The sequence below is a fragment of the Microtus oregoni genome, unplaced genomic scaffold (genome assembly GCF_018167655.1).
Source record: "Microtus oregoni isolate MIOR12 unplaced genomic scaffold, Mior012 000109F_ref0000275, whole genome shotgun sequence".
Classification (NCBI taxonomy): domain Eukaryota; kingdom Metazoa; phylum Chordata; class Mammalia; order Rodentia; family Cricetidae; genus Microtus; species Microtus oregoni.
Window position 1 is genome coordinate 1,868,898 of NW_024544727.1, and position 19,992 is coordinate 1,888,889.

General features: G+C 49.7%; 2 protein-coding genes across 2 annotated transcripts; one reads left to right on the plus strand and one right to left on the minus strand.

Moving 5' to 3' along the window:
* Positions 1–5,448, plus strand: LOC121443549 (peroxisome biogenesis factor 10). Its single transcript, XM_041645326.1, has 6 exons — positions 1–106; positions 690–770; positions 2,107–2,498; positions 3,604–3,779; positions 3,863–3,998; positions 4,799–5,448. The coding sequence occupies exons 1-6, from the start codon at positions 1–3 to the stop codon at positions 4,865–4,867; spliced, it is 960 nt and encodes a 319-aa protein (XP_041501260.1). The 3' UTR covers positions 4,868–5,448.
* Positions 5,449–6,765: 1,317 nt separating this feature from the next.
* Positions 6,766–19,974, minus strand: LOC121443550 (protein RER1). The gene is made up of 7 exons (XM_041645327.1): positions 19,809–19,974; positions 16,532–16,619; positions 13,863–13,967; positions 11,837–11,936; positions 9,778–9,856; positions 8,195–8,330; positions 6,766–7,665 (listed from the first exon to the last, which is right to left on the minus strand). Exons 2-7 carry the CDS (start codon positions 16,610–16,612, stop codon positions 7,576–7,578), a joined length of 591 nt encoding a protein of 196 aa, XP_041501261.1. The 5' UTR covers positions 16,613–16,619; positions 19,809–19,974; the 3' UTR covers positions 6,766–7,575.
* Positions 19,975–19,992: the final 18 nt, after the last annotated feature.

Below are 19,992 nucleotides of genomic sequence, written 5' to 3' on the forward strand. Positions count from 1 at the left end.
ATGGCGCTGGCAGGTGCACCCGAAGTGATCCGAGCAGCGCAGAAGGACGATTACTACCTGGGAGGCCTGCGGAGCGCGGCGGGGGGCGCCCTGCACAGCCTAGCGGGTGAGCGCCCGGGCACCCAGACAGGCTGCAGCTCCGAAGCTCCTTAGAAAAGTGAGGATCAAAACAGACTTCGTGCAGAACACTTTGCAGGTCTCTGCGCCGGACAGTGCCTGCTTAGTGTTCTCAAACATTTGCCCGTTTATTTCTCATACGCCCCTACAGGTTGGACCTGACATTATTACTCTTACAGGGAGGCACGTGGAGGTTTCCAGGCAGATTTCCCAGGCAGGGATTTGGGAGAGCCGAGATTTGATACTAAACAGGTGATCTCTGGCTTGTGTTCTTGGCACTACCTAGACTTTTCTGGGCCCTCCTAAGTCCTAGAACAGTTCCTGACTCAAGAAAGTTACAGCTGAGAGGTTTTTAGGAAGTAGCCTTCCCTCAGAGTCATTCGTGTCAACCAGGTGGAGAGAGGACAGGGCAGGGAAGCAGAGGAGCCCGGCAGAAAAAAGAAGTAGTTGAGGATCGCCCTAGCAGAGAAGGGATGGGACCTGGACTTTAACGCCCCACACACCCGGGGGGGGGGGGAGGATTTCAGTGAACCCACGTCACTTGCTCAGAGGTAACATTTTTCTCCTCTCAGGTGCAAAGAAATGGCTGGAATGGAGGAAAGAGATTGAGCTACTCTCGGACATAGCCTACTTTGGCCTCACCACAGTTGCAGGTAGCAGCACTTAGCCAGTCCGTGGCACTGACGGGCCCACGGCCCACCCAACCCACTGGGCAGCTCCTGGGATTCACCTGCTTGTAGCCTCGGGGAAGAAAGACACTGACCAGAGGAGGAGGTGCTGCCTAGATTCTCTCTAGAGGCAAGCCTAGCACTAGCCCTCAGCCAGGGGGTCTCCTTGCATTTGTATATCCCTGAAGACTTCATCCAGAACCTTCCCAAGGGTGCTATTGGGACCTATCCCCACCCCAGAGCTAAGGACCCAACCCAGGGCCTTGCGCTCACTGGACAAGGCAAGCTCTACCACTGAGCTAAATCCCCAACCCCAGGACCCACTTGTCAGTGGCCAAAGGCAAATCAGTCCTGACCCCTCACATACTGGCCATTAAACCTGCATGAGGTGGACGAAGAGAAGCTGATAGTCCTTGACAGAAAAGCCATGGTAGGGGCCTCAGATCACCAGAGCCAGCTCAGCATCCAACAAGGAATGCAGAGCACCTCAGAGACGCCAGGAGAGATTGCTGCGGGTGACCTGCCCCCACACACTAGACTCTGGGTGGTGGGAGAAACAGCAAGCACCAGGTAACCACACTGTAAGGCACCCTGAGAAGTGTTGATCTCCTCAGGGAAAAACACCAAGTCTGGGGTGGGGCAAAGCAAGGAGCCTCTCTCAGGAAGTGTCTATCCCTTTTATGAGGCATGAGGCATTGCCAGATACAAGGAAGCTAACTGCAGGCCATGACCAGACATGCTGGGGACAGAGGTTGCTACAGACAGGGTCATAGACACATGGAGAGCGTAGTTCAGGGTGCACCTCAGGTTTGGCCTCGGGAATAAGAGGTCTGGCTTTGGCTTCTGCAGGGTGTAAGAAGACAAGGCTTTCCCAGGTTGGACAACTCTAAGCTAGCTAGTTGGCAGGGGCAGGCTTGAGGGTGCTTATTCTGACTCTATATGATACTGTCAAGTAAGCAGCTGACCTTACATCTCATACTTAGGACTGGACCAGATCCAGACTGAGCCATAACCTGGAAGCAGCCACGAGACTCTTGAACAACGGGTGGGTAGGGCTTAGGCAGAGGAGGGACTGGGAAACTGGGAACAAATTAAGACTGAAGACAGCAAGAGCTGACCAGGGAAACAAGGACCTATCCCAGAGTGGAAATCTGTGTCACATCATGAAATCACAGCAAGCCCACAGTGGGTCTAGTAAGAAGCCATGTTGATCTTGGCTAGGTCTCACAGGTGACAGCTGGAAGGGCAGGTTCCAGGATGCGGACGGGGAGGGGTGTGACATCCCTGCATTGGATCCTCATCATTGTGCATTGATCCCCAGGCTACCAGACGCTTGGAGAGGAGTATGTTGGGATCATTCAGGTGGACCCCTCCCAGCAGCGTGTGCCCTCCAGGCTCCGCCGTGGAGTGCTGGTCGCAGTGCATGCTGTCTTGCCCTACCTGCTGGACAAGGCTCTGCTGCCTCTGGAGCAGGAGCTGCAAGCCGATGGTGATAGTACGCGTCTGCCGTCTGGAGGACGCAGCCGATCAGGGGCAAGGCGCTGGGTGCGTCAGCATGCAGCCAGCCTGACTGAGCAGCAGAGGAGAACACTCCAGCGGGCAGTCTTTATCCTCAGACAGGGCCTTGCCTGCCTCCACCGGTTCCATGTTGCTTGGTTTTACATCCATGGTGCCTTCTACCACCTGGCCAAGAGGCTAGCAGGGATCCGTTATGTAAGTAGCAATGCCAAGGGGGACTGATGGCTGGGGCCTCTTTGGGGCCCACGCTGATGGCATGGTCACAGCCACATGTTGTTGAGTTTATTCAGTCAGTTTCCACAAACAGAGTGGAGTAAATCCTTTCCTTCCTACAACCAGAGCCGGGCACTGAGTGGACTTGGGTTTTCTCCCCACTGGCCTGTGGCTGTGTCCATTTCACTGCTTAGGGGATGAGCACCTATTCCAGAAGGTGTCAAGTGCAGGTTCTAGCATGTCCATCCCTGCCTATAGCAGCCCTCCCAGAAAGGCAAGGTCTTAGGGCTTGATATAACAAATATTCCTACAGTAGCCCACAGTAAGTACATCTCTCATTACGGTCTGTACTAAACCCCCACCTCTTCACACCCATGCCCACCACCCACCAGAGCTGCCATCTCTCCCTCCAGTCTCATCATAGAACCACAGTCTGGCCTCAGGATAACCTCCGTACTGCCAGACAAGGGGTTGTCCAGCAAACCCCCCACCCCAGCAATCATTTAATGGAGCAGCCTCCTTCCCTAATGGCTACTGAACGTTGGACACTGGGTTTGCTGTAGGGCCTGCCATCCTGTTTTCCTGCTCCAGCCCAAAGGCATAGCTGCCCTGCTGTCTTCATCTCCCTGCCAGTAGGAAGGAGTACGGAGTAGAAGACTGTGGTTCTTGTGATGTGGATGGGAGTTACATCACCAGCTACAGCAGCGGCGAGGACAGTATCCGGGGGGGTCAAAGTGTCCCTAGAGGATGCGGTAAAGGGAACAGCATCTGCCTGTCTAGGTTCCCCTTGCTATTTCCCACCCTACTCGTCCTCTGAAGTGGTCCCCAAACAGCTCCAGAATCCGTACCCATTTTCCTGGTCCATCTAGCCTCCTGGCTCAGTTTGCATCTAATGCCTAAAGGTCAACCTGTAGCCAGGGTTCTCCCTCACAACAATACTTGAGCCCATCTCCCTGGTTGATTCTTGTTCTCTGGACACTCCCAGTGCCAAGGGGAGGCCTGGCTGAACATAACACCTCCAGCAGACAAGAGGCCAGGTCCTAGGGGGATCCTGATGGCAGTGGGGTGGGGTCACCTGTCTCAACAGCTCCGTGCTCGCCGCCTGGCTGGAGAGGACCTGAGGGCTCGCACAAGCTACCGACTGCTGGGCCTCATCTCCCTGTTGCATCTGGCACTGTCCATGGGGCTGCAGGTGTACAGCTTCAGGCAGAAGCAGAGAGCCAGGAAGGAGTGGAGGCTGCACCGCAACCTGTCCCACCGCAGGTGTACAGGGGGTTGGAGGGACTTTGGCATGCTCTAAGATTGTGAACGGTGCACTTACCTAAGCTGTGTCCTCACCCCCACAGGAGTTCCCTGGAAGACAGGGCTGTTTGCAGAACCCCACTATGCACCCTATGCTTGGAAGAGCGAAGACACTCCACAGCGACACCTTGTGGCCATCTCTTCTGTTGGGAGTGCATCACTGAATGGTGCAACACTAAGGTATGTGCTCCCCGGCCTTCGACCCCACCTCCCAACCCTCTCCTGACTTGGGGAACTCCCCTTCTGAGGTCTGACTGAGTATGCAGGTGAATGGTAGGTGACAGGTGTACAGATCAGGCCACACTTAACCATAGGCTTGTCTTGCTTCCTGGTACGCTCAGGACACTTAGGATGCTAGCACACACCAAGCTGTCCTCTGTGCCACTGAACTGTTTCCAGCAGGACAGGTACCCAAAGCCACTGCTTCCTGTAAGCAGCAGGGCCCTGGCTGGCATGTCTAGCCAGTGAGCTGCTGCCCTGCTGGTAAGAGGTGGGCATCCTGGGCTACAGTATAGAAAACACGAGCGTTCACACTGCAAGGTCAGCAGTCCGCATAGTTGCTCAAGTGCCAGCATGTGTAAGTGTGAAATGTGCAGAGTCCTGTCTCTTGAGAGGAAGTACCAGGGTGCATCCGAGCTGGAAGACTAGAACAGCACACACAGCCCGATGTCTCTCACTGACGGGGTCTGAAGCCCTCCCCTCCACAGCTCTTGGCCCAGGGTTGCTGGGAAGCCATGGCAGAGGCTCAGTCAGAAGGAAAAGCCCAGGAGAGGCCCCAGAAATCCAGGGTTCCTAGGTACTGAAGGAGGTGGGCACAGCTGTGGTGAATCAACACAGTCCCGTGCCCCTAGGATGCAGACGCTGGGAGAGGCTGTTTTCTGGCTGACTCACAGCTGTGCATGTGTGGAACAGAAGAGATACGGTGGGGATCGGGGCCAGATACAGTACATGGCCATCGTGACACACACCTCACCCCACAGACAGAGTGTCCCTTGTGCAGGGAAAAGTTCCCACCGCAGAAGCTGGTCTACCTGAGGCACTACCGCTGACCGGGACCAGATCGTCACCAAACAGCTCTGAGAAGTGGATGCAAGTTGACAGCTTATCCTCAGAACTGTGTCTGCACAGAAATATAAAGTCCTCATGCACTGTTCTTTGTCATTTAAGCTACATAGCTACCTGGGAAGAGAAAGGGTTGGGGGCAAACAGGCAATACTCCATAGGGGGTAGGAGAGTTTGTTGCCCCTTACTTATTATGGCTTCTTCTGACCCTCTGGAGTAGTGGGTTCCCCCTCCCTCCCTAGGTCACACAGCTGAGAGCTGCTTCGGAAGCTCAGGGTATTTTATTCAGGTCTGTGTGAGAGGCAGGGCTGAGGGTGAGGCTGGGGTGAAGCCCTGCACTGTGGGCTCCACACCCACCGAGGTCAGCACCCTCCTAACACTCCTGCCCCGTGCTTATTAATACTGTTGCCAACTCCTTAGGAAAACAGAGGTCTTCCTCGTAGCCTTCTGGGTAGGAATGGGGGCTCCCTGGGTTGCAGATTTTTTTTAATTATATGAAGGTGCACACATGTCATGGTACATGTATGGAGATCAGAGAACAACTTGCAGGAGCTGATTTTTTTTTTTTTAATCATATATTTCGGGAGTAAACTCAGGTTGGGCTGGGCAGTAGCATCTTGTTGAAACCTTGCCGACCTGGCAGAGTTGGCTTAGTGAGTTTTCTCCTATAAACCGATTTCCATGTGTCCTCAGATACCAGTTCTCTGAGGAGTTAGGGGACAGCTGTGACTTGCTTTTCCAGTGTCACCTGTGTCCAGCCCCTCCTGACTTTTCCCTAGCTTGATTCTTGCCTCCATTTGACATTTCCAAGCTTTTAACTTGAGTTCATGTCAGACAGCCTGGCACATCTTTGAGAAACTAATTTCACAGAAAAGCCACACTAAGAACACAAGATCTAACTGGGCATGGTGGTGCACACCTTTAATCCCAGCATTCAGGAGTCAGAGGTAGGTGGATCTCAGTGAGTTCAAGGCCAACCTGGTCTACAGAGCTAGTTCCAAGACAGCCAAGGCTACACAGAGAAACCCTGTCCCGAAAAAAACAAAAACCAAAACCCAGAAGATCTAGAAAGACCTCATAAAACAGTGTGAAGATGTCCGGATAGAAGCCCAGTTCCCAGTAGTGGTCTTTGATGTCACAAGGCTCCTTGTGAAGGTCCCCTTACCAAGAGCAGGAGCCATCCTTCTAGGGGACCCAGACATACACAGGGTAACTTTATTTGTTTACTTTTTTTTTTTTTTTTTTTTTTTTGGTTTTTCGAGACAGGGTTTCTCTGTAGCTTTGGTGCCTGTCCCAGAACTAGCTCTTGTAGAGCAGGCTGGCCTCCCAGAGATCCGCCTGCCTCTGCCTCCCAAGTGCTGGGATTAAAGGCGTGTGCCACCACCACCTGGCCAGGGTAACTTTAGGGACCCTATGGTAAGACGGAGTCCCCATGGGAACCTGGAACACAGCTCTACAGACCTGTAGCACCCTGTCTGTAACTCACTCCTCTGGCTGCAACTTTCCATCACACCTGAGCTTAGTCAGTGCTGAGGAAAACAACGCAGAAAATATAAACAAAAAATGTCCAGATTTGAACCCCAAGTGCTTACATAGTTGAAAGAAAGAAAGAAAGAAAGAAAGAAAGAGAGGGAAAAGAAAGGCGCAGACGTGATGGGTTGAGAGCACAAAGCGTGGCTCTAGAAGGAACAAAAGGAACCCAGGTGACGGACTGGGTAGGGTTCTGAAAAGGTCACAGCCCCAGTCCCTCCGATCCCTGTGGTGTTTCCTCTGTCCTGGTGGGACCTGGCATCATGGTTCCCCTCCTCCAGCTGTGAAGAGCAAGCTGTACTTCAGTGAATGACTAGTGGTGTAGACGAAGACTATACAAGCAAGGGACGCTTTCTTTAATAAAGTTGGAATTTAAAAGTCACTTAGTAAAATGTTTAAAGAGTATTATTTTTATCACATCAAAAAGTTCGACATGCGGAGGGCTTCTGTTTTCCCATAGGAAGTAAAAGGCCATGTGACAAACCCCACACCTGGTGTGCTCTGGCTACTGCTGTCTCCTTAGAGAGGCTGTTGCATGAGAACAAGTTTAAATTCATCAAAAGGAAAATGTTACGTATCAAAGGAAAGTGTCAAAATAATCTCAAACAATTAAAATATAATATATATTTATAATTCCAGGCCTTCAAAAGCAATCATGGTAGTTAGGAACAAAGTTCTGAGTCATTGTCATAGAGGCCAACTTGAAAACCATCTCTAGTGAGTAAGATTCAGAAACTGGCATGAGAACCCCGCGAAGCTGCTGGGAGTCACCCTCAAAGGGTTACATTCTTTTTCACATGTAGGAAGCAGGCTGGCATGTCCCTCTGGTGCAGAGGAGCGGCCTCAGCGTGGTCAGGAAGGCAAGGCTACACTCCCATCCTCCCTCCCGCTCTCTTGGCCTGCCACTCTCCTGGCCTCCCAAGCCTCTGGTTCACTACAATTCTGTTCACTTCAAACACATGAACATCACTGAAAAAGAAATCAATGCAATTTGGTTTAAATGCCAGTTTCTTCAAGAACCTGATATTTCAGATACAAATCATTGAAGCTCCTCTTAAAAAGAAAATTCAACTTCCTCATAATCAACTACTTTATGTGAAGAAAAGGCATTGTTACAATGGCTCAAAACCGTCCTTGAACACGCGTGACAGATTCAGTCCGGCTTCTAACTAGCAAATGTCTTGCCCACGTCCTCCTTCCCTTTGTATCTCCTCTTTCCGTGTGTGAATGGTATGTACCGGTATTTAATCATGTGCTGGGGAAATAAACACACAAACTTGAGTTACTTGAGAACAGTTTCCTGCTTAACCCTCTCCCTAGATCTGCAGAGCCAAAGGCACCCCCTCGACTGTTTGTGCTATCACAACTGAAGTCAAGAAGCCAACAGTGTGCTCCATAGGACTCGACCCACTGGAGGCCTGCCTGAAATCCCAACATTTGGACAGCATCTCATGAGCCCCTGGAATGAGCTAGAGAGAGCACAGAGGGTGCAGCTACACCACCAATCCAAGGATGTGCCGTAACACTCTAGGAGGTTACCACAGGACCCTGAGAGCCACTGAGGCACCACAGGGCCAAGCCCAACCCTGCCCTACCCAGGGCTTTCTGACTCAGCAACTGTTGCGGAAGGGCCCACCTGTTCTCACAGAAGCCAGAAGCCGAGTACAGGTCAGTCATGACACACAGGAGGCCATGCCCAGCACTAAGACCCAAGCTACTTTCCCAGGGACACTGAGGCCGCAGGCTGGAGCCGTCGCCTGGCACAGCAGTGCTGTGATCTTTACCTTTATTTGCCTCTTCATTGTGATACAGAAAAGCATGATGAAGTACATCACCAGGATCGGCCAGAACACGGGGACGTTGAAAGCCTCGAAGAAGGTGCAGACCATAGCCACAAGAATGCCTTTTGTAGCTGCATGCCTTAAAGCAAAGGGAAAAATTAGTATGAGCTCTAGGTAGCACCAGGCACCTGTCAACCCGCTGACACTCCTGCCTTTGTCTGCTCAGAGGTACCTACTAGAGATACATCAAGTCAGTCTGTGTGTAACACTGAACCACATCCTCTCAACCTTTTAAAAACTAAGACTTCTTATTTTTTTAATATATTCTTTTTTTCACATTTTTATTTATTTTTATGTGCAACTGGTGTGAGGTAAGGATGTCAGATCCCCTGAAACTGGGATTATAAACAGTTGTGAGCTGTCATGTGGTTGCTGGGAATTGAACCCAGGTCCTCTGGAAGAACAGCCAGTGCTCTTAACCACCAATCCATCTCTCCAGCCCCCAAGCTAAGACTTCTTAAACTTATACAAAGTGTAATATGTACCTTGTGTTTGCTACCTAGAACTGCCATCTGGAGAAGAGCCTAGGCCCTGGTCCTGACACTGGGTGCCTGAGTCCAGCACACAGCCCTGCCACCATCACACACCTTGTCAGCCTCTGTACTCACCCCCCCCCCCCATACACACACACACAAGCTCCTCTTTTCCTACAGAACAACATCCAGGCTCCTGGGGGCGTCTTGCCCACTTTCTATTTCCTCTCCCGGATCCTATCTCACACACTTGCTCCATGCACAGCACCAGAGCTGCAGTTAAAGCACTCAAAGAACTCAGTCTGCTCCTTCAGTTTACTGAGCCAAAGACTTTGGCTCCTTTTGTGGTCCAGGAGCAGATAGTCTCAAAGACAGGCCAGCAGGTCATACATAGCTTTGACCTTTTGACAGAAGGTCGTAAAAGGAGCTACACTAATGTGTTCCCAGTCTCTTCCTAGTCTCCCAGAACTTCCAGGATGTCCGCTCTGGGAAGGCCTAACCTTCCCAGGGTGCCTTGAGTCAACAGCCGTGCCTACAGGAGGCACGGGGCCTGGAAAACAGCTGTTAAGACCCTTTATCCACTAACCCTAGACTACTGTGTCAACCCAAGGGGAAACACTGTGAAGTGATGGTCTCCCCAGAGAGCAGCCCTGTGACCCACCCCATACCCAATACAGCTGTTACTTTTTAGATTAATGCATACCACATCCAAGCAAAACAAAATTCTCGTTTTGTTAAACCAATAACTATCTGGGACAAAAACTGGTCTACTCTAATAGCTCAAGTATCTTCCACAAAAGCCTTGAAGAAATAAAGGCATGACTGGTCAGGAAAAATGACTTCCACATGTAGCTAGGAGGGTAAGCAGCGGGCAACAATGCTGGACTTACTTCAAAATACCTAACCCTGACCATTACGAGACTATTACACAATGTATGTGTACCAAAAAATGTCATTCCATAGCCCCCACGTGTGGACAATTACTATGTGTTTGTTAAAATAAGATACAGAGATGGATGTACTCTATTGTCCAATGGAAAACAATTCACTCACCAAAATTTGAATTCTGGAAGCCTTCTAATGAAGGGACGAAACTCCTCATTCTGTTTGGTTGGTAATGAAGGGCCGTCATCTGAAATGTACAACATCAGCTAGAGGTGAAGCATCTGCCTCTACCTTCGGGTTTCTGCCCCACTTGTAAGTCTTCCCTTGATGCTTCCAAACTGCTGTGCCTCACACATGGCAACAAATTGAGTCAACCAGAGATAAAGTATGGGGTCTGCAGGCAACTCCGGAGAGACAACCAACAAACAAAAATACACTTCACACAGATTTTCCATTTGTTTTACTATCTAGTTACATAAATTAGGACAAAGACAAACTGACGTGTACATAAACAAGTAGTAAAGAGAGAATGCAGGCCATGTAGCGGTTCATGACATAAAATCCATTCCCACAGTAAAGTAAGAAGTGACACTGAGCTGGCTCAGTGGACAAAGACACTTGGCTGCTGGGACAGACAATCCCTGGAACCCTCATGGTAAAACAACCAAATCCTGCAAGTCGGGGGCTGGAGAGATGGCTCAGAGGTTAAGAGCATTGCCTGCTCTTCCAAAGGTCCTGAGTTCAATTCCCAGCAACCACATGGTGGCTCACAACCATCAGTAATGGGGTCTGGTGCCCTCTTCTGGCCTGCAGGCATACACACCGACAGAATATTGTATGCATAATAAATAAATAAATGTTTAAAAAAAAAAACAAATCCTGCAAGTCCTCTGACTTCCACATGTGACATACACACTTAATAAATAAAAAGATGGGCAGTGGTGGTGCACACCTTTAATCCCAGGACTCAGGAGGCAAAGGCAGGCGGCTCTCTGAGTGCAAGGCCAGAGCAAGTTGTAGGACAGCCAGGACTACACAGAGAAATCCTGTCTCTAAAAACCAAAAAGGAAAAACAAGAGGGTAAGGGAGAAATGTAGGCAAGCCTATCCTTGTCTACAAACCTATGGAGGAGAGCCCATGTATGTATGCACCAGTGTAGTAATAAGGGCGATGGGGCTGCGTCCCCAGCACCCCAGCCGCCTGCCCGGCTAGCTTATGCCCGAAATAACAACACACAAACTGTATTCATTTAAACACTGCTTGGCCCATTCTCTTCTAGGCTAATTCTCACATATTAATTTAGCCCATTTCTAATCATCTGTGTATGGCACCCCAAGGTGCGCTTACCAGGAAGATTCTAGCCTATGTCCATCCTGGGTCAGAGCTTCATCCCGGGAGCGGGGCATGGTGTCTCTCTCAGGCGTCTGCTCGAGAGGAGAGCTGTCGAGACTCTGACCTCACTTCCTCTTCCTCCCAGCATTTTGTTCTGTTTACTCCTCCCACCTATCCTCTAACCAATAAAATGGGCCAACCAGGACTACCAGATACAAGGCCTCTTCTCATCTATCCTACTGACAGACAGAGAAGCTAAAATCCACAGGAAATGCCCCTGGTTATCAAAGCTTCTAATCATCCAATCTGAAATCAGCACTGAGCATTTCCCCCGAGAAAGCAAAGGCCACTGTTCACTATCTGTCAGCCACAACCCAAAGCTGGCCTCACTTGGGCACAAAAACACACCAAGAACATTTCAACTCAGAACCCAGGGAGCACCCAATGCCCCAGTCTGGACCAGCTGCTGGCGACCAGGGTCCCACTGATCTGTACTGCATTCCTGCTGTGTACTGCTCCTGGTCCCTCTGGTCAACCGTGAATTCTGAGACAGAAAGCAGAGGAGCTGCCCTGCGTGTGTTGTCCATGCTTGTGGCTTGGATGAGTTATTACAGAAAGCAGAGGAGTTGCCCCCAGTGTGGCTCGGATGAGTTAGTTATTTAACCCCAGGGCTTCAGTTTCCTCCTAAACAACATGGGGATTAAAGAATGATCCTTTTCACAGCTGCACAGGGTTTACGGGGTAATCCTACAGACAAACTCATTCTGATGCAGACATTACAGCACATATAAATATCACAAGCCCAGGTCCAAGTGTTCCCAGACCCATAGATTATCCCAGAAGAATGCAGATGCATAGAGTAGCCTGGACAGCGCCCCAGCAGCCCCTGCTGTACCTGAGTCTTCCATCAAGGAAGGATCCACTTTGGGAGAAAGGAACGCTATGAAAAGGTTTAGGTGGTAAATCCCCAAGGCATAGGTCACAATGTACCAACCCTGGAAGAGAAGGAAAGCCATCATCAATGAGCAGCCCAGCCACCACCAGCTGGAACCAGTTCACGAGCCCATACCCATAAAGCTCTGCTGCACTAGGAACATGGTTTACTCCAGATGAAGTGGTAAGGACTGAGGAATGCTCCACGGTGACCATTTACCTCAACTTACCTTGTCGGTTTGATATGACCATGGCAACCTGTGGCCCAGAAAACAAACTTCTTTAAGGGTTCAGCGAAATGTGCATGACAGTCAGGCACAGTCCTTACCAGAACTGGTTACAGCAGAAGAGAAAGCTTTCCTCAATAGACACTCTTGCCCCATAGGGCTAGCTGGGCTGGGCACCTGGCCTCAAAACCTGCTGTGAGCACACAGGTTCACAAGGCATCTACAACAGAACGTCCATGTTACTGCACACTCGAGAGGGGGCAGTCCTCTGCAGACAGCACCAAAATACTTCACTTGGAATGCTAGCCTCACAGAAAAAAAAAAAAAGAACTAGAACCAGGAATCAAGAGAAAAAGTGTATGCATTCATTCTTTCCTTCCTTTCTTTTTTGGTTTTTCAAGGCAGAATTTCTCTGTACAGCCCTGGCTGTCCTGGACCTCACTCTGCAGACCAGTGGTCTTGAACTCACTGAGATCCGCCTACTTCTGCCTCAGGAGTGCTGGGATTAAAGGCCTGCACTACCACCCCAGGCTTCCAGAGAAGACAAAGAACTGGGAATCCCTGTAGTCCCAACATTAGCACACTAGGGCATCAAGCTTCCCTAGTTGATTTCCAGAACTAAACCATACACCTTAAAGGCCTGTACTTTTAAAACAAAAAGAAATTTTCTGCCTAAAAAATTTTCAAGTCAGACAACTAAAAACTGGATGTAAAAGTCAGTTTTATGCACGCATGCTATCATGTTGAAAAGCCAAGCTATGAGGAATGCCAAGTCAGGCACAAATCTGATCCAGAACAGAGTACAACCAACCTGTGTGCTGTGCCCCACCCCCACCCCAAGGCTGCCAGTCCAGTCTTTCCACTAGTGAATCGACCAAGTTCCAATAAACAGAAACTCAACACTAATTTCAGACATGCGGCACAGATCCAGTCCTTCCAGAATAAACCAGAGAGTAGCCTACCATCATCATGTCGTGCTAAGCCAACACTGTGTCTGCTCACAGGGATAAATTAAAAATGAAAACAATAAAGGACAAGTTCTACACTTTATGAATTTCACACAGTAGTGAATGCATCAATGAATCCAGTAAATCACTGTGTTGCCTCTTGTCCTAATGTCCTTCTACAGACTGGATGAATACATGGATGAATAAAAGGAAGGAGCTCTAAATGAGGAAGTAAAGCTTTCAGGGTTGCAGAGGAGATACACTCTAGACGAGGTCTCTGAGCTGCCGTCTTCTGGAAAAGCATCCAACACAGGTCTGCAAGGACTTCTTGGAAACCACATGTCTAACTAGGAAGCAACAAACTCCAGACAAGTCTGAGGAGAAGCCACCTGTTCAAGGCATCCACCGCCAGCCTACGGATCTACAGGACTGCCTAAGCTACCCTATCCATTATATTGCCCTCTTAATGTTCCTTAGCCACAAAGTAGCAGCTCAGAAACTGCTAATCCCAGGTGAGTGCCAAAGTCATTCATGGCACCCTGAGTTTGTAACACTCCTTTCGAGAATGGAGAGACACAGCAAGGTCGGAAGGATTCCACAGGTCTGTTTAAAGGACTCAGGGCAAGGCTAGCCTGGGCATGCTCGGAACTCTAGGTAGAGGATATGATAAAGTGAGGACAGACTGTGACCAATCCTCTTTAGACAGGTGCTTACCCTGAAACTTCTGAAAGTAATTATTACAGACCACACCTCTAATATACATCCAATCCACACCCCAACCAATAGCACAGTTAGACAATGTGCAAACGCTTACCTGTAACAGGTAAACTCTAATCATGTACACAAAACTCAGGCCCAGTGTCACGACCCACCGGACAGCTGTGTAGGGGGTAGACTTGTCCAGCCAGGACTGATAAATCTGTAAGACAAGAATTAAAGACAAAACATCAGCCCACAACTCCCACTACACTACAAAGTGCACTTTCTGGTATAGCTGGGCTTCAGTTTAAAGAGATGTTTAAAATGTAAGAGGTTATATAATATACACCAGCATGAAGCACTGACTACGATTAATCCAAAATTTACCTACAATAATTCCTGAAACAGAACCACTTCATAAGAAAATTATAAAATAATCAAGTATAAAATACTGTGCTACAGCATTAGCCCAGAAACATCATTACAGGGAAAACTAACTTCACCCCACAGAGAGGACTTGGGCTGCAAAGGGAAAAGCACACATCTTAAATCCACCATCCCACACTGTAAGACTCATGGCTCAAACCCTACCCCAAAACCTGTTTTCCCGAGGGTCTCTCGCTGCCCCCGATGTGCTCTCCAGACTCCAGGACCTCTCACTTGCCCAGCAGGCCTGCCTGGTCCTACCTGCACCCACTGCTAAGTGGTTGGTCATAGCGTGACTGCTGGCAGCCAGAGTGTGCGAGTAGACATACCAAAACAGCTACAGTCATTACTAAGGAAATTCTGGGTTTTCTATCAACAGACATTTCATGCATACATAGATATGTCTTACATTTAATTTTGAAATATAACTTTAAATTTTAATTATAGCATTTAAAACATTCGTTACATATACATATGTACACACATACACACACACACACACACACACACACACACACACGTATATGTGTGTACCTAGCCCTGGCCATCCTGGAACTTACTTTGTAGAACAGGATGGCTTTGAAATCAGAGATCTGCCTGCCTCTGCCTCCCGAGCGATGGGATTAAAGGTGTGCGCCACCACCGCCCAGCAAAAATTTGAAGTTTTTAATTGAGTCATATCAGCTCACTGAGTCAGACATTCATTCATTCATTCATTTATTTATTTTTGGTTTATCGGGACAAGGTTTCTCTGTGTAGTTTTGGAGCCTGTCCTGGCACTAGCTCTGTAGACCAGGCTGGCCACGAACTCACAGAGATCCGCCTGCCTCTGCCTTGCGAGTGCTGGGATTGAGGCGTGTGCCACCACCGCCCAGCTAAGTCAGACTTTCAGATACAGTGTGAGGCTGCCTCAGACAGTCATGGAGTGAACTGTATCTACCTGAGCCAACATGGAAGGCTCACACGCTCGGGCAGGATGAGGTGTGCCAGGATGTATGGATGCATGATGTGGGATTCCCCTCTGTATACTGTGAATATATTTTATTGCCATTGGTTAGTCAAGAAGCTGCTCTGGCCTATGGTAGGGCAGACTATAGCCAGGCAGGATCTGAAAAGATATATATAGAGAGGAGTAGGCAGAGTCAAAGAGACAGTGGGGATAGATTAAAAGAAATGGGTTAATTTAAGATGTAAGAGCTAGCTAGAAATACATCTGAGCCATCGGCCAAACAGTGTTATAATTAATCATTAATATAGTTTTTGTGTGATTATTCAGGTTAGGATGGCTAGAAAACAAAAGGGCAGTTTCCGTGTCTCCGTGTACAGATGCAGGTGGCAGGTTAAAGGAAAAGGGTGGAAAGAGATAAAGGACTACCACTAACCTGGTCTACAAAGCAAGTTTTGGGACAGGCCCCAAAGGTACACAGAGAAACCATGTCTTAGAAAATCAAAAAACCAAACAACAAAGCAGCAGCAAAACAAAAACAGGATGGGGTCCCCACTGTCCAGACCTCTTTACTTGACCTTTTCCAGGAACACGTATGCAGGCACTCACGGTGAGAAACATGTACGCAGGTACTCATGGTGAGGAACATGTATGCAGGCACTCACGGTGAGGAACGTGTATGCAGGTACTCACGGTGAGAAACATGTACACAGGCATTCGTGGTGAGGAACGTGTACGCAGGCACACACGGTGAGGAACGTGTACGCAGGCACACACGGTGAGGAACGTGTACGCAGGCACACACGGTGAGGAACGTGTACGCACGCACACGGTGAGGAACGTGTACGCAGGCACACACGGTGAGGAACGTGTACGCAGGCACACGCGGTGAGGAACGTGTACGCAGGCACACGCGGTGAGGAACGTGTACGCAGGCACACGCGGTGAGGAACGTGTACGCAGGCACACGCGGTGAGGAACGTGTAAGCAGGCACACGCGGTGAGGAACGTGTACGCAGGCACACGCGGTGAGGAACGTGTAGGCAGGCACACGCAGTGAGGAACGTGTAAGCAGGCACACGCGGTGAGGAACGTGTACGCAGGCACACACAATGAGGAACGTGTACGCAGGCACACACGGTGAGGAACGTGTACGCAGGCACACACGGTGAGGAACGTGTACGCAGGCACACACGGTGAGGAACGTGTACGCAGGCACACACGGTGAGGAACGTGTATGCAGGCATGCATGGTGAAGAAAAGAGCCAAACCCTGAAAGCGAAAATTTCCACAGGGGTACAAGCTGTAGCTTAGCTCCTCCCTGTGAAACAACAAGCTCACCCTTCGGGATTCATCAGGAGTCACAGTTTCTCTTCCAAATATTTCTATTAATGATCTACAAATCCACTCACCTGTCCAAGCCGTGTGAAAAATCTGTACACCACTGATGGCTTCCCATGGACAGAGTCTCCGACACTGTCCCCTTCAGACATTCTGTAACTGAGATAAACATAAGATACTTTAAAAATAAGTCTTCAGGGGGTGTGAAACTATTCCCCTCTACTGACCAGTCTGTAAGATGTAAGACTTGATCCAGAGCATTTGTCTTTTCCAGGATCTGCCCTGGATCTATACTCCCAGAGCCAAGTCCCCTCGCTATCAACTACACCAGCAGGTGTCCCGCTATCCCTGGCCATTTCTTATCTGGCAACTAAAGGTAACCCTATCTGCCCTGTCCGTTTCAACACGCTGCTGGGATCCCAGGTAGAATTCACTACAGAAGTTAGGCACAACTAAGAAGAACATCATTACCCTCGATTTCAGAGGGGACAAATCTCCAGCAGACCAAGGCCAGGCAGTGGCTTGGGCCCAGCCTAATATCCAGCTCTTCAGATATGGACTCAGGGAAACTGGCAGTGAAGGGAAAAGCGTACGGTCCTGGTCCTCACATCTGTGTGTGGAACCTGTCCTAGTTCCTTCTGCTATGAAGAGTGCAGTGCAGGAAGAAACTGACTCAAGGATGGCTGGTGCCCGTGCTGAGCAGCTGAGAGTCGCGCCCTGGCTGCAGTCGGCCTCAAGTGCATCACTTGCACAGGGAAGCTCTTTTAAAATCTAGACATGCAAGCAGACTTCAGTCTTCCGCAAGTCTTGAGCTTGGTCTCAGCTCCCAAAGTAGGTAAGAAATCAGGTTCACAAAAGCTAGAGTAGGGCAGTAAGGCTGTAAGTCCAACTCTTCCAGCCTATCCTCTATGTGAACATTGGGGAGATCCTTTGGAAGACGTCAGTGGCCTCATAATGTGACCTCGGATGGCAAATAGGTAATCCTATAGTCAACTCAAGCCTCCATTTCCTGGATCCACTAAGCACAGTGCTCAGAGCCATCCAAGAGACTGAGAATGCCCTTTGGTCTCTGGTATGTTGCATAAACTACACATACACAATTTAACTGAAAAACCTAGTTATGGCTCTCCCTTTCTGGGGGTACATTTTTACACTTTACGGGGGATTCCACATCTAATAGAAGGCACATTAGAAAATGCACTCCCTAGAGTGTACATGCCCATCCCACTTAGGCCAAACCCAGCCTATAGAGAGCTGTCTTAGCATCTTCTTCACCCTGTGCTATGTACATGCAAGTGTTTACCACCAAAACACATCTGCTTAAAGTGAGAGTAATGCCGAAAAGAAAATACTAGGCCTGGTAGTGCGCATCTTTAATCCCAGCACTCAGGAGGCAGAGGCAGGTAAGTTTGGGGTCCACCTGGTCTGCACAATGAGTTCCAGACCAGCCTATCTATACAGTGAGACCATTTCAAAGAAAAAAAGACATGGTTATTCCTTTAAAGTATGTACTCTAAGCTGAGCTGACTGCTTAAAACTCTGGTTCAGATGATATGCAGAAAACCTACCGAAAACACATTAGTCAAGTTTTGATTATTGAACAAACATTGATCTGCATCAGATTAAACTCACTGCCAACAACAACCTGAGAGGCAGCATAACAAGATTAATAATGTGACCTTTGGAGTCCCACTGCCTGCTCCGGATCCCAGCACTGCACTTCCTACTGCAGAATGTGTGGGGCTTGGATCTGGAAAATGAGATGAGATCCCCTCTGCCTGTCTCAAAGGGTTCTTATGAGGATCTAGTGGCAGCCTGTGCTGAAGCCTCAGAGCCTGGCTCCAAGCAAGTGCCAGCCATTCACCACGTCAGACGTGTTCCTGGATTAAGGGAGGCCTTTGTCCCAGCTGTTCTATCTGCAGTCCTCATCCCTTCCCTCAAAGGTCAGAGAGGCCCTCCAAGCTATCCAAACTGACATCAGTTCCAGGTCACATCAATTACTATTTCCTTTAACAATTGCTTTCCAATTCCTTTCAGGTAATCTCTCAACTTTCTCCCACTAGAAGGCAAGCTTCTTGGGGGAGCTTGTCTGGTTTTTCAGGATGGGTCTCACAACCTGCAGTGCTTCCCACATACCTACTGAAAATGCTCTATGTTCAGTCACGACAAAAGCCAGATTAATTACTGTTCTAAGATCTGGGTGGTGGTGGCAGTCGCCTTTAATCCCAGCACTCGGGAGGCAGAGGCAGGCAGATCTCTGTGAGTTCGAGGCCAGCCTGGTCTACAGAGCGAGTTCCAGAACAGCCAGGGCTATACAGAGAAACCCTGACTCTAAAAAAACAACAAACACACAAAAATTGTTCTAAAGTGGACAAGTACTACCCATACAGAACATTCTCCCCGTGCCTTGTTCTAGAGCCTACTATCTGGTTAGTTTCTGCACTCCATCACTCCGAAGTTAGGAATATAGCAGAGAGGAGAAAAGTTCTCCGCATAGCATCGGTGGTCACTACCTCCTGGCCAAGGAATAGCACCTGCAGGTTTCAAGAGTCTTTCCTTCTTTGACAGCCCTTCCAGGCCGGGTCTGAGTTCTTCCAAGGCTGGGCCCCTCCCACCTTTGAGGATGATCATCTTGGATCTCCCTCAGGCCTTCGCACTCTATCAATCCCCCAACACACACACCAGGATCCAAGCAAGGGACGGAGTCTGGATTACTGATGTTCCTTTGAGGACTTTTTAGGAAATTCCATATTATTGCGAGTTGAAACTTAACCCAAAAAGGCAGTTTCAATTATTTTCTGTTCTTAGGAGTCAAGGAAGAAACGCCACTGGGAGTTCTTAGTGTGAAGGAGGGTAGCCCTCTTGCATTGATATCCTTGCCAAGGAAGACAATATAGTCTTATCAGCGCGATGCCGAAGGTTCACAGCCTAGACAGCCGGGGGTTTTACTTCCTTAATGTCACCATATAATCTAGAGTCATTTAACCAGCACCCCTTCAATCCACTCAGTAGTGTCTTCGCCCTCAGGCTCAATTCCTACACGTGTGCCCCGAAACCGAACACGGTGGTGGGGTAGGAAGAGGACTCCTAACACATGCCCGCCCCAGACTCTCCGAGCTGTGCGGGCAGCAACAGGCCACCTTCCTCCAATGTCCCACGGCCGGGGAGGGCAGCGCTCGCCAGCTCCCTCGAGGATCCCTCCCGGGGATCGGCCGGCCCCCTGGCAAGCCCTTGCCAGCCTCAAAGGCACTGCCCGGCCCCGCCCGCCCGCTCGTGGCCTTGACAGTCCAGAGGAAGGCGGTGCTGCGCCGCCCGGCCAGGTTCGCGCCACCAGCCCACCCCCAGCACCTCGCAGCTCTGCTGCAGCCGAGCCGCGGTCTCCCTCACGGCTGCGGAAGGAGGATGGCGGGCAGGGCGGCCGCCAGAGCTCGGCTCGGGATCCGGGAAGCTGCACCAAGCACTTCCGTTCCGTCCTGCGGCGCCGCCTCCAGCCGCCAAGATGGCCGCGGGGCGGGGCCCAAGCTCCAACCAT